The sequence below is a fragment of the Lycorma delicatula genome, chromosome 11 (assembly GCF_047948215.1).
Source record: "Lycorma delicatula isolate Av1 chromosome 11, ASM4794821v1, whole genome shotgun sequence".
Classification (NCBI taxonomy): domain Eukaryota; kingdom Metazoa; phylum Arthropoda; class Insecta; order Hemiptera; family Fulgoridae; genus Lycorma; species Lycorma delicatula.
In genome coordinates this window covers 23,757,769-23,771,695 of record NC_134465.1, presented here as the reverse complement: position 1 = coordinate 23,771,695, position 13,927 = coordinate 23,757,769, and the positions used below count along the sequence as shown (strand labels likewise).

General features: G+C 31.2%; 2 protein-coding genes across 50 annotated transcripts in view; one reads left to right on the top strand and one right to left on the bottom strand.

The window, feature by feature from the left end:
• LOC142332637 (uncharacterized) overlaps window positions 1–13,927 on the top strand; it is a 166,184-nt gene that overhangs the window by 143,098 nt on the left and 9,159 nt on the right. For 3 of the 4 annotated variants that reach the window (XM_075379257.1, XM_075379254.1, XM_075379255.1), the window contains 2 exons: window positions 2,657–2,737; window positions 6,243–6,359. In XM_075379257.1, coding sequence (XP_075235372.1) covers window positions 2,657–2,737; window positions 6,243–6,359 — 198 coding nt within the window. Of the gene's footprint in view, window positions 1–2,656; window positions 2,738–6,242; window positions 6,360–13,311; window positions 13,337–13,927 lie in introns of those variants that run through there. The other variant, XM_075379256.1, reaches the window with a different exon arrangement.
• LOC142332632 (uncharacterized) overlaps window positions 11,890–13,927 on the bottom strand; it is a 104,193-nt gene continuing 102,155 nt past the window's right edge. For all 46 annotated transcript variants that reach the window (XM_075379190.1, XM_075379192.1, XM_075379194.1 and 43 more), the window contains one exon: window positions 11,890–12,474. In XM_075379190.1, coding sequence (XP_075235305.1) covers window positions 12,414–12,474 — 61 coding nt within the window. In that variant the 3' untranslated portion in view covers window positions 11,890–12,413. The remainder of the gene's footprint in view (window positions 12,475–13,927) is intronic.

The following is a 13,927-nucleotide window of genomic DNA, read 5'->3' as shown; positions in this document are numbered from 1 at the left end:
TTGCCGCCGACTCTGGAATACATACATTCATAAGTTTTTTATACATTTAAAACTTAAGCCGGATGAAATTTATAGGCAGATGGTTCCTGTGTATGGACATAATATAAAGAATTAGAGAAACGATCGAAAAGGGTGTGAAGGGTTTAGAAATAACAGTATTAATATACACGATGACAGTATTAATATACATCGAGGGGCTACCCCAACATTCGTTGGGGTTTCAAGAACTTGTACGGGTAAACTGTTATTGTTTATGACTATTTAGGCATCAGGAAGGTTTGTTCACGTTGGGTACCGCACGTCTTAACGGAACGTCACAAAATATCCGAATTGGTTTTGCTTTGGAAATTTTGATGCGCTACCCAGAAAGGTGATGAGTTACTTAATTCAATTGTTGCCGGCGATGAAACATGGTTTTCGTGTTACACGCCAGAGACAAAATGGTACTTAAGTGAATGCCGTCATCCTCAATCACCAACCAGACCGACAAAGGTCAAGCCACAATCATTTGGACGGAACTGATTGCCACAATCTTTTAGGATTGTTTTGGGATACGGCTGATTGATTTCATGCCACGTGGATCGATTAGACATGCAGAAGCTTACTAAGAAACCCAACGTTATTTACGGCGCGCCATTCAAAATTGCCGACGTGGGCGGCTGACCGACCGCGTCGTCCTGCTGCACGATAATGCATGTCGATATGTTACAAGTCCTACAAGTGCTTTACTGAGAACATTTGGATGGCAAATTTAAGATCATCCACCATATAGTCTGCTCTTAGCTCCTTCTGATTGCCATTTGCTTGGGAATTTTGAGGAATTCTTCAGTGGTAAGCAATTCGCGGGTAACGATGAAATTAAAAATGCTGTTATTCAGTGGCTAAATGGGCTGGCGGTAGAAGAATACGACGTATTGAAGTGTGTTTATCGCTACGGTAAATGTGTTAATTCATGTGGCGATTATATAGAACGTAGTAAAAAGTTAAATAGTTTAACAGAAATGAAAAATATTCATAAAGTTATCAGAAAATTATTTTTACAATGAAAAGGTCTTTACTGTAGAAATAACCACTCGTAGTTAATGCATTTATTGATTATATATATTATCATACCCTTACTCCTGGTAGATATTGAAACAAAAGCAAAAAAAAATTATATGTTTTCGTTAAATAATTAACAAACTAACAATATTAGCATTATTTAAATTGTTTTATGTATTGCTAAAAATAATGCACATCATCAAATACTATCGAAATTAATTATTACAATAAATTTGTATCGGGTGTGAAAAGTGTGTTAACCATATTTTCAAAATTTGAAAAAATGAGTTTAAAATTTTTAAAGGTATTTTGGAATCATTACTTTAAGAAATACTTTTATAAGGAGGAAAAAATTAAGCAACACTTCATTACTGGAATTAATATGTTAAGTTGATTTAACTTGTAGTTATTGCATAAATTACCCACCGGGTTGAAGTTGTGATGAACGCGCCCTCGCAAATCAACTGATTTCGAAGTCGAGAGTTCCAATGTTAAAATCCTAGCAATTGTAGTTATTTTTATGCGGATTTGAATACTATATCGTGGATTCCGGTGTACTTTGGTAGTTGGGTTTCAATTAACTACACATCTTAAAAATGGTCGACATGATACTGTACAAGTCTACACTTTACTTACACAAATTCATATCATCCTCATTTATCCTCTGAAGTAATACCTGACGGTGATTCCCGGAGACTAAAAAGGAAAACAAATGTTATTGTATAAATTGATGTTGCGCTCTAAACCTATTGACAACATTTTTAACCATACTAACACCTTCAATAATGATCTGTTATTGAAATCAAAAAGATTTCGTAAAAAAGAAAGATTAATTGATTATTAAGCTTATTTATTAATACAGATTCTTGTAATTCAATAAGAAGGGAAAAATTGTAGCTTATTTTACTCAAAACTAAAAATTTTACTTAAAGGTTTTTATATAAAAAGTTTATATATCGAACAGAAACAAATAACTTTGTAAATTTGCAGCCTGGAATTATATGTTTCAGAAGAAAGCAATTATACTGTCGTTTACAAAAGTAGTACAGTTTACAGAATTATAAACACAGAGAACGGTAATAATACAAAGGAGTTAGTAAATTTATTTCATACTGTAAAATAACTCTCCAGAGGAAAGAATCTGTTCAAAATGAGAAAAATTAGAATGGAGTAGAACTGACAGGGCAACTTCACTGAAAAACAGTCAGCAAAACTCTTATTAGGCGTTCTTGGACAGATTCATTGCTCTCGAACGTACTACGATATTTACAGAGAATTTACTGTTCCATTCTTAAAGTTTCGATACTAAATTTTACTTGTGGATTTACTAGAGACCAGTAAACTTACTTTTCGATCATTTACTAAGTAGAAATTATAAGCTTTTGGTTTCTATTTAGTTAAATAAAACATTTACAAATATTTTAGCAGAAGCCCACAAAAATATTTCGGTAAATGTTGTACTTGCTTTCCAATCTCAATCGAATTCTCAAGTCCCTATAAACGAAAACCTTAACTTCAAACTCTATAAATGAAATGTTGCTTCATCATTATAAATGTGTCTTGTAAGAATCCATCGTCTTCAGTTTATATTCAATTTTTTTCTTTTTTATTGCAGAAGATCTCCATTATATGACGGTAGAGACAACAGAAGTAGAAGATATGATCGTCCGCCAGTGAGAATACAAGATCCGACAATGTAAGAAATGTTACTGTTAATTCTTAACTTAACCTTATATATTTTAAATATTCATCTTATTTCAATTAATAAATTCGGAAAAATCGAAATAAAGTAGATTTGACCAAACAGTTGTTTTAATCATTGAAACTAATTACTACAATGTATATAGCTAAAGTAAAGACCGTTGGGAAATACCTCTTCTTAAAATAGCCTATAGTATATCCTTCATCGCTACGCTAGCATGTACACACTGCATTGTCGTCTGTAAATGGTCTTGTTGTCTGTAAATTGTCGTTTTGTCGTATCTTTGATTATGTGTTAGTTATTACGTTATCAATTGAATAGGAAAATCGATGTTGCCGCCTACTGTGGAATACGTGATGTCATACGTTTTTTATACATTCAAGTATAAAAATGTATTTTATACATTCAGTTGGTTCCTGTGTACGGTGATAATGTAAAGAATGAAAGAAACGTCCGAAAATAGTGTGAATGTTTTAGAAATAACAGAATTAATGTACTCGATGAAGAACGTTGGCGGAGCCCCTCTGTAATCACCAAGGACTTGTTGAAACGCGTCGATGATGATATCAGAAAAAACGTCGCTCAACGATTTCCGAGCTTGTTCTTCTTATTCCGATGTTTCAAGAACTGTCATCGATCGCACTGTTTATAACCACTTAGGAATCAGAAAGGTTTGTGCACGTTGGGTGCCGCAAGTCTTAACGGAACGTCACAAAAATGTACTATAGTTTACAGAATTATAAGCACTGAGAACGGTAATATTACAAACGAATTAGTAAATTTATATTCATACTGTAAGATAACCTCCAAAACTTTAACCCTTTGTTCATAATTTGAAAAATTAGAATTGGGCAGAACACACAGGGCAACTTCACTAAAAATTATAATCAATGAAACTCTCACTATGGATTCATGGACAGATTCTTTGCTCTCGAAAATCATTTACTAAGTAGAAATTAGAAGATTTTTGTCTCTATTCATTTAAATAAAACATTCTCATATGTGTTAGCAAAATCCCACAAAAATCTTTTGTTAAATCTCGTACCTGCTTTACAGTCTCCTTCGGATTCTCAAGTCCCTATATACGAAACCTGAAAATTTATAAATGTTGTTCCTTCATCAGTAATTTATGTCTGTGGTAAGAACCTATTGTCTTCAAATCAAATAAGATCCTAACACAGAATATTTTACGCTTCCTGTTATCACTTATAAAAATAACTTGTACCACTTGCATCCAACACGACCTGAAATGTAACACTAACTCATTCCAAACAGTCGTATGACTTTTATTATTTTGTTTCATAACTGTTTAGTTATTATTTTGTTGTGTTCTTTAGAAGTTTTTATCTGTATTTTTATTTTTTATTACAATTTAAGAAGTTATTTTTGGAAGTAACCTAGCGTTGCTATGGGTTGCTAAGGTCTGTATATATACGTAAATAAGTTTTTTTTACATTAAGTTTGTTTATATTAAGTTAAGATAATATTTAATTATTTCTTTGTTCTTTTTTTTGTGTGACATGCCTAGGAAGCATGCCTATAAAGCGTAGCGAAAGTTGGATGCCTTACCTCAGGGCGTCAGGCGTTGTTGTTCGAGCTTCGAGCTGAGTACCGGCGAGGCGGATCGTAGTGTGACCGACACTGAGTGTCTTCTGCAGGGCATCGGGGTGGGGGTCCCTTGGGTGGCCAGGGGAATATCTTGTTTAAGCCGGCCTGGTGATGAGCCGGTTGTAGGATTCCCTGAATCCCGCGACGAAAGGATGGAGCTGGCCAAGAGAGCTATTGTACAAGCGCCTGCATTGGAGCTGGAGGAGACCAGTGTATCTCCAACAACTACTAGCCGCTGCCCACCCCCCATCGGTGAAGAGAGATAACCAATTCAGCGGCAGAAGGGGGCCTGACAATCATGGATAATTTTGAAAAGTTAATGAAGGTTGTTAGCAGTTTGATGTCATTCAGTGAAAGAGAAATTATGACCATGAACATGGTAATAGGCCTGCCTACGACGCTCAGATACAGAGCCAGAGACGTGGTTGGTATTGTCAGAGGCCCACCAATCGTGACTAAAGACACTAACGACAAAGGAACGTAGACGGGATCAAGACGGGATCTCAAGTATCCTATTAAAGGCGTTAGCAAATCAGATCCATGGCTTCTATTGGGGGCAATCAACAAGGCGTTCACTACAGGGACTTTTCCTACAACATGGAAAGTGGTAAATTTCTTTTGATCCTAAAACAAGTGAATTCAGATCAGCGACAATCATACAGACCAATATGTTTATTGCCATGTTTATACGGAGGTATTGGTGTATACTTGCACAGATTTAAAAGAAGAGAGCTCCAAAATTTTGTGTACCACGGTCAAGAGGACACCACCTGCCGCACATATTTTGAACGTTGGGAAGAAAAAAATGCAGATATAAAAAAAAGAGATTACCCCAGAAACTGCAACAAAGTATATGATGAGAGGTAATAAGGAATGACTGACAATAAAGAAATTCGTGGCTGAGGTTATACGAGCAAAGGAAGTGAATTACAAGAAATGGAAGGAGTTACTTTAGGAAAAAAAAAGACCGTACGTCCGGCATGGCAGGTCGGCTCATCGGTTACAGATCTTTTCCTTACTTTGTTGTGTGTTATATCTTGTATGTATGTTCCTTATATGTTACATTTTTCTTTCAGATCATTCCAACGTGCACATTCAAAAGTGGTGTGGCACGGAGTGTCCTCCTTACCACAGTACACACAATTTAGGACCTCCCTTCTGTAAACCTGTGTAATACGCACCAAATTCTTTGTGATCGGAGAGGAATTGTGACAGATAATACCCCACGTCGCCGATTTTCCTTCCCAGCCACGGTCCTATGAGAGAAATAAGCTTCTTTGTCCACGCCCTATTTGTATCAGCGTTCCACTTCTCTTGCCATTCTTGTTGCAAGAGTTTATTGGCATCTTCCATGTCCACTTCTCATAGATCAGTTTCAGTGTCATCCCCTCTGGGAACCCTACATAATAATTTTAAACTTTGTTTATTGAAAAGGGTGGTGAGTACATAATTCAAATGTCACTATTCTTTTAAGCAAACAAAAATTTCGTTTTTTCATTTATAATTTTCAGAATCCGAATGATCCAGAATCGTGTTTAATGATTAATTATGTTTATTATGTTAAGACATCAACATAATTTGTCAAATAGTTACATATAAAAAGTGTTGACATATTATACATAATCTTTTTATTCTAACAAAACCTTTAATTTATCGAATAACAATGGTGAATCTTTCTATGGTATTAATTTAAATACAACTTTTTGCAAATTGCTGCAAATAAATAAAATGTATGTTATTAATTATTTGATATGCAATGAAAATGAAAATGTTAATATTTTATAACAATAAATAAATTAAGAATATGTATTTAAAAAAAAAAAAATCAAAATTTGAGTTTCAAAATTGAAAAGTGAACTGCTTACACTAAATATTTTCGTTTTTATTGTAGAAGAACTCCATTGTATGACAGCAGTGACGACGTAAATGAACCACTAAGCACTTACGGCATACCCACATCACGTAGAAGGTATGATCTTTCGCCAGTGATAGTACAAGATCCAACAATGTAAGAAATTTTACCGTTAATTCTTAGCTTAACCTTAAAAACTGTAACAATTAATCTTATTTCACTTACTAAATTCAGCAAAAACTAAAGTAGTTTTGATCAAACAGATATTTTTAGTTCTTGAAACTGGTGGATTTCAAATAGGTGCCTTCTTTAATTTTATTTACTCGTATTATCATGCCCCTATATTCGGTAGATATTATGATATAAGCAAAAAAAAATTATATGTTTTCGTTTAATTATGTAAAGTAACTAGTATTATTTAATTTTTTTCCATTAATTACTTAAATTAATGTACTTCTTCAATTTCTATCGAAATTAATGACTTTAATAAATCTGTCCAGTGTGAAACGTGTGATTATTAAAAATTTTATAATTCTGAAAAAATTATACTAAAACTATTAAGTGTTTTAATCGTTATTTTAGGAAAGAAAACTTAGGAACGCTTCATTATTGGAATTAACGTTTAAAGATTTAACTTGATATTTATTCTATAAATTAATTTTTAAAACCACGTTACGTGCTCAAAATTTACTGACCACATTTTTAAGTATCTCGCTAAAAATTCCAGGGATTAGTGATTGTTATTATTTAATTATTAAATCAAAAAGATAACATTGTAAATGAATACATATTTATTTATTTATTAATTCTATCAGAACATGAAAAAATGTAGCTTATTTTATTCTAAACGATAAACTTTACGTAAATGTTGTTACATAATAATTTTATCTATGGAACACACATAACTGGTTTCTTTTATTTATTTTAATTTTTTTTTTAACTTTATAAAAATCTATCAATTAACATACTATTGTATAAAGTGCCAGTTACTAACAGTTTTAAAAATATATCTCCGACGTACAAATTAATTTTATTTCTTGTCGACCGACAAGAACTATTATTATTTAAAAATGATTATTCGTTTGAATTTGAATTAACATCTTAAGGAAATCCCGGATTATGGAGTAACTGTTCCGAAAGTACTCGGATATATATTTTTAAGATTGTTGGTAAGTGGAACTTTAATTTATGCAATTGTACTAATACCAACGGTGCCAAGTGATTAGTAAATTAAATTAACACATTATACCAAAAAAAACAAAGGGGAAAATAATTTTTCTTTTGTTAATTTATAATGTTATACACATCTCAATTTATTTGGTTAGCAATGTGTGTGATTTTATATATATATATATATGTACACACACACACACACACACACACAAAGTATAAGATGGTTAATATTTATCACTCCTCAAAATATATTTCCAATGTAAAAAAACCATTTCGGCACACCAGATGGCGGAAGTAGATTTCATCGGTGCTGAGTAGGGGATAAAAAAGTTTCCACCTTAAAGTTAAGAAAATATTCAAATTTACTCAATACAATGGTTGCATGTGAAAAAGTTTCGCATGTTAAGCATACGACGAGCCCCATCTTCTTACAATTCCAGAAACATTTTGTCATCCCATGCCATATTTTTCTTTTCTTTGAGAAACGTAGGGACATAAGAAAGAATTAACATAATAATTAATTAGAAATAACCTGATATCATCGATCTGATTCCGTTAACGAAACAGCATAAATAAATTGCGAAAATTTCGTGCGGTGAAAATTATAAGATGGTTTATTTCACTACAAATTATTGAATTAATGAAAGTTCGTATGACTTTTTTTTTTATTTTTTTTGTCTTTAGTCATTTGACTGGTTTCATTTCATTTCAGTATACCCTCTACATCCTACATCCCTAAAAATTTGTTTTACATATTCCAAACGTGGCTTACCTACACAATTTTCCCCTTCTACCTGTCCTTCCAATATTGAAGCGACTATTCCAGGATGCCTTAGTATGTGGCCTATAAGTCTGCCTCTTCTTTTAACTATATTTTTCCAAATGCTTCTTTCTTCATCAATTTGCCGCAACAGCTCATCATTTGTCACTTTATACACCCGTATGATTTTTAACATTCTCCTATAGCACCGCATTTCAAAAGCTTCTAATCTTTTCTTCTCAGATACTCCGATCGTTTAAGTTTCACTTCTGTATAAAGCGACACTCCAAACATATACTTTCAAAAATCTTTTCCTGACATTTAAATTAATTTTTGATGTAAACAAATTATATTTCTTACTGAAGGCTCGTTTAGCTTGTGCTATTCGGCATTTTATATCGCTCCTGCTTCGTCCATTTTAGTAATTCTACCTCCCAAATAACAAATTCTTCTACCTCCATAATTTTTTCTCCTCCTATTTTCACATTCAGTGGACCATCTTTGTTATTTCTACTACATTTCTTACTTTTGTTTTGTTCTTGTTTATTTTCATGCGATAGTTCTTGCGTAGGATTTCATCTATGTCGTTCATTGTTTCTTCTAAATCCTTTTTACTCTCGGGTAGAATTACTATATTATCAGCAAATCGTAGCATCTTTGTCTTTTCACCTTTTACTGTTACTCCGAATTTAAATTGTTCTTTAACATCACTAACTGGTAGTTCCATGTAAAGATTAAAAAGTAACGTAGATAGGGAACATCCTTGTCGGACTCCCTTTCTTATTACGGCTTCTTTCTTATGTTCTTCAATTGTTACTGTTGCTGTTTGGTTCCTGTACAAGTTAACAATTGTTCTTCTATCTCTGTATTTGAAACCTAATTTTTTTAAAATGCTGAACATTTTATTCCAGTCTACGTTATCGAATGCCTTTTCTAGGTCTATAAAGGCCAAGTATGTTGGTTTGTTTTTCTTTAATCTTCGTTCTATTATTAATCTGAAGCCTAAAATTGCTTCCCTTGTCCCTATACTTTTCCTGAGACCAAATTGGTCTTCTCCTAACAGTTCCTCCACTATCCTCTCAATTCTTCTGTATAGAATTCTAGTTAAGATTTTTGATGCATGACTAGTTAAACTAATTGTTCTGTATTCTTCACATTTATCTGCCCTGCTTTCTTTGGTATCATTACTATAAGACTTTTTTTGAAGTCTGACGGAAATTCACCTTTTTCATAAATATTACACACCAGTTTGTGTAATCTATCAATCGCTTCCTTACCTGCACTGCGCAGTAATTCTACAGGTATTCCGTCTATTCCAGGAGCCTTTCTGCCATTTAAATCTTTTAATGCTCTCTTAAATTCAGATCTCAGTATTGTTTCTTCCATTTCATCCTCCTCAACTTCCTCTGCTTCCTCTATAACACCATTTTCTAATTCATTTCCTCCGTATAACTCTTCAATATAATCCACCCATCTATCGACTTTACCTTTCGTATTATATATCGGTGTACCATCTTTGTTTAACACATTATTAGATTTTAATTTATGTACCCCAAAATTTTCCTTAACTTTCCTGTATGCTCCATCTATTTTACCAATGTTCATTTCTCTTTCCACTTCTGAACACTTTTCTTTAATCCACTCTTCTTTGCCAGTTTGCACTTCCTGTTTATAGCATTTCTTAATATCCGATAGTTCCTTTTACTTTCTTCATCACTAGCATTCTTATATTTTCTACGTTCATCCATCAGCTGCTATATATCGTCTGAAACCCAATGTTTTCTACCAGTTCTCTTTATTCCGCCTAAGTTTGCTATTTTGATATATTACTTATCATTTATTCAATTTAATAAACCAAAATAATTGAGTAATTTAATTAGATTATTATTTTAACAACCGTTTTTCCTTAATTTAATGTGTAATTAAATATTTATATTTAGTAAAACGGAGTTGTGAGAATGAACTAAACAATTTCTCAATTATCGTTTTGTTTATACAATATCAACAAAAGAATTAAAAAGTATGGTAAAAAATTGAAATCCGATTTGTTAATATCTCATTATCTGAAAGTTGATTTGTTGATATGTCATTCTTCATTATTTTCTGTTCTTATGTTAATAGGTAATACTTTAATCTCCCATACCAATCTCATTTTTACAATTGAATTTCGGCCTTCCTTTAGAGATTTTACCATTCTACATTATAAAATTCACTACATTTGGACATGAAAATAATGTTCAACCATATATATAGTACCTGGAATGTTCCAGTCATTAAAAAAAAAGAAAAGGTTGATTAAATTTCCCTCTTTCATCTCTGACAAATGTTTTTTTTAAAGTATATGATTGGGTATTTAAATATTAATAACTCATACAAAATTTTATCATATAAGTCAAAATTAGTGCTGAAATTACTCTGAAAATATTCAAATTCATCTTTTATAATACAAAATTTCTTGAATAATTTCTTAAAGGTAGAAATAAAGTAAATTTACTTACAAAACATTTATATAATGAAAATATTTTTATTAAATAAGATATAATAAATCAATATAATCTCTTTATATGCGTTTAATATTTACTAATCATGAGTAAAAGAAATAAAATAAAAATACACACATAATAAAAAAGAAAAATTTTTAAATAATTTATAAATTTTAATTTCATTAAATTTGAAATAAAATACATGATTTAATTAAATTATCTTAAATGAAATCAATACTTATATCCAATCTGTGACGTTATCAACTGAAAAGTATTAAAAAATATATATATATATATAGAAAAAATGAATAAAAATTAACTGACAAAATAAATAAATCTTTTTCATAAAATAAAAAATAAATTATACGCATAACTTGTTTCATTATACTGAACTAGCCAGTCAGCTTGCTTCACTCGATGGACCCTCAACGCGTTTGTATTCTCATGTTAGTGACAATATTAAGTATTTTACGGAAATATTTTAAGAAAAGAACTATTTTTATGTAGAGAATATTTATCTGAACGTTTTGGAGTTTTTATATTTAAAATAGGTTTAAACTATTTTTTTCCATATACCACTGAATATTTTATTAATGAAATGATGAATGACTACTAAGAATATAAACATAGAAGCATAGATCTTTCATCATTTTGAAAAAAATTATTATTAATTTGAAAAGCGTTTACACAGTGATCGTAAAGACGGACAACCCACATTTTTTTTGCTTTGTAGGAATGACTGAAAAATGTAAAAGTAGGTAGGATAATTTTTCGTGTAACAGAATGGTAGTATTTTTAGATCACACCTCCGGGCAACAGTTGAAGTTGCACCAAGCAGTTTGTTTAATCCGAGCATTAATGTCTTTTACGCAGGAACGTGTCTTTATTGTCGTGAGTTACTGCAAATCAAAATAGTACGCAAGGTATGAAGACGATTTTTTTAATTCTTTTCCAGCTGCTAGTGTGCCAAACTAATCCACTATATGTTGTTTATTTAATCGTTTTCGGGATACAGGTAGTGCATGACCGTAAGCGTACCAGCCGTCCCAACTGTTTGAACTGACGACAGTCTGCAGATGATAAATGAAACACATCTTTTTCTTCAAAAAATATCTTCGAAATCTTTCTAATCAGATTGGGCTATCTTACGGAAGTGTTCATAAGGCTACTAAAGTTCTAAAATTACATCCGCACCAGATAAGTTACAGGAGCCACGAACTATAAAAAGTTATAGCCATAAAATATAAATTTTTTTTTTTTTTAAATATAAAAATATAAAATATATTTTATATAAAATATAAAAGTTATACCATAAAATCAGTTATAGGCTCCAAGAACCATATAAAGAGAAAAAAATACAGTACTGTCGGTGATTTAGAAGTTTTATTCGAAATGACATCTGTGCCAGACAAATTTTTTTTAGCGATGAAGCTTGATTTCAAATTATCGGATATGTTAACAGTCAAAATTACAGAATATCGTCTTCACAGAACCCAAATGTGTTCCATGTATAGCCATTACATTCGCAAAAAACTGGGGTGTGGTGTGGAGTGGTATATCTTGTCGGGTAATTACCTATCTTTTTTTCGGAGACCATCACAGCTGAACGATATCAAGAAATAATCATGCATTTTATTGCTTTGCTGATGAACATGACTGCTGGCTACAACAAGACGGAGAAATTGTACACATAGCGGACAGTAGTATGTTATTTCTTTGCGATCTCTTTTATGATTGGATATTTTCTCGTAGTCTATGGCTTCCTCATTCACCGGACCTGAGTGCACTCGATTTTTATTTGTGGGGCTTTTGTTGAATTGGAGAGAAAGTATCCCGGTTAAATAGTTTTGTAGAACTGAAACATAAAAAGTAAACATTTCCATTAAAATATATTCATGAAAAACTTAGAAATCAAACAAGGTAAAGTTAATTTTTTTTTAAGTGGTTCTATATGTACTCACTAAAGTTGTGAGAAAAACGCAAAGTTTCATCTGGTTATTAATTTTTGTTTATGAATGTATTTCCACCCTTGTTTTGGTAACAAAATTTAAGTGTACTTAGTATCTATTCAGCCAAATTTTCAGCTAGAATAACCTACCTGTTTAAGAGGTATGACATATTATGTTTTGCATTTAGAAACTTGTCAAAACCAAATTTCGCATTTACGAAATTTTTAAGGTTGTAAGAACCAGTAGAACTTTCTGGAATTAACTTTATTTTTATTTTTTTAACCAATATCAAAAGGTTGAAAGAGCATGAAATGCAAGTTATTTGTGATATACATAAATAATTACAAAAATGTTTTTAATTTTTTTAACCCTTAACCTCCCGCTTTATTTCGCACGCGAATCTAGATTTCAGTAAACGTTTGTTTATCTCGCTATTACTTAATTGTTTTTCATCAAAAAATCTGAAAAAATTAGGTTATGTTAACAGTGCGTTATTTATTTATATTGTTTATTAAAAATTAATTTTGGTTAATATTTGATCATGTTGCGTGCGCACAAATATGGTATAAAAAAAGTTACAATTATTTTTTTTTTTTTTTTTTTTTTTTTAATCAGTGACCTATATATTTTTTAACTATATATTTATTTTAACTATAGACTTTTCTGGTTAGTTTGACGTAAAATTTATTTATATCCGGTAAAAATTGATATATATAAAAAAAAAAAAAAACACTATATTTCAGAAAGATGTAACTCTAAAACAAATTGAGATTTCGGAAAAGGTAAAGGAGTATAAGTGCGTACGTTTGTGCCATTTCAACCAGTATAAAATCTAACTTTGATATATATATATAAAAAAAATTTTGCTTTTGATATATGTATAAAAATCTTTTGAATAAAGAACAAGTATGGTTTAAAAAAAAAATTTAATTATTGCTTCCTTTCATAAAAGTCACGTTCATTCGTTATTCTGTTGAACTTACGTTTGAATAGCAATTATATAAAAGATAACAAACCGCTAATTTATATACGAATCAAATAAACAAAAACAAAAAAATACCAAAATACTACGACTTAAACAATGACGTCGTAAAAAAAAAGTACTGTGTGTTTATCCCTTCTGAAATATCTGCACTATACAGGGCTGTTATGGTTATTGCATGTTCTCATAATTCAAGGCGTTCTGATTAAATCCACATAAAAATCTTTTTTCTATGTTAAATCGTTCATGAGAAATTTAAATTTGAAAAATTGATTACCAGTGGTTAATATAGTGACCAGCGGGAGACAAGGGGTTTAACATTTAACTTTTATAATGTTTTATTGTGTTTTATGTTAACATAAAACCCATAATAAAAC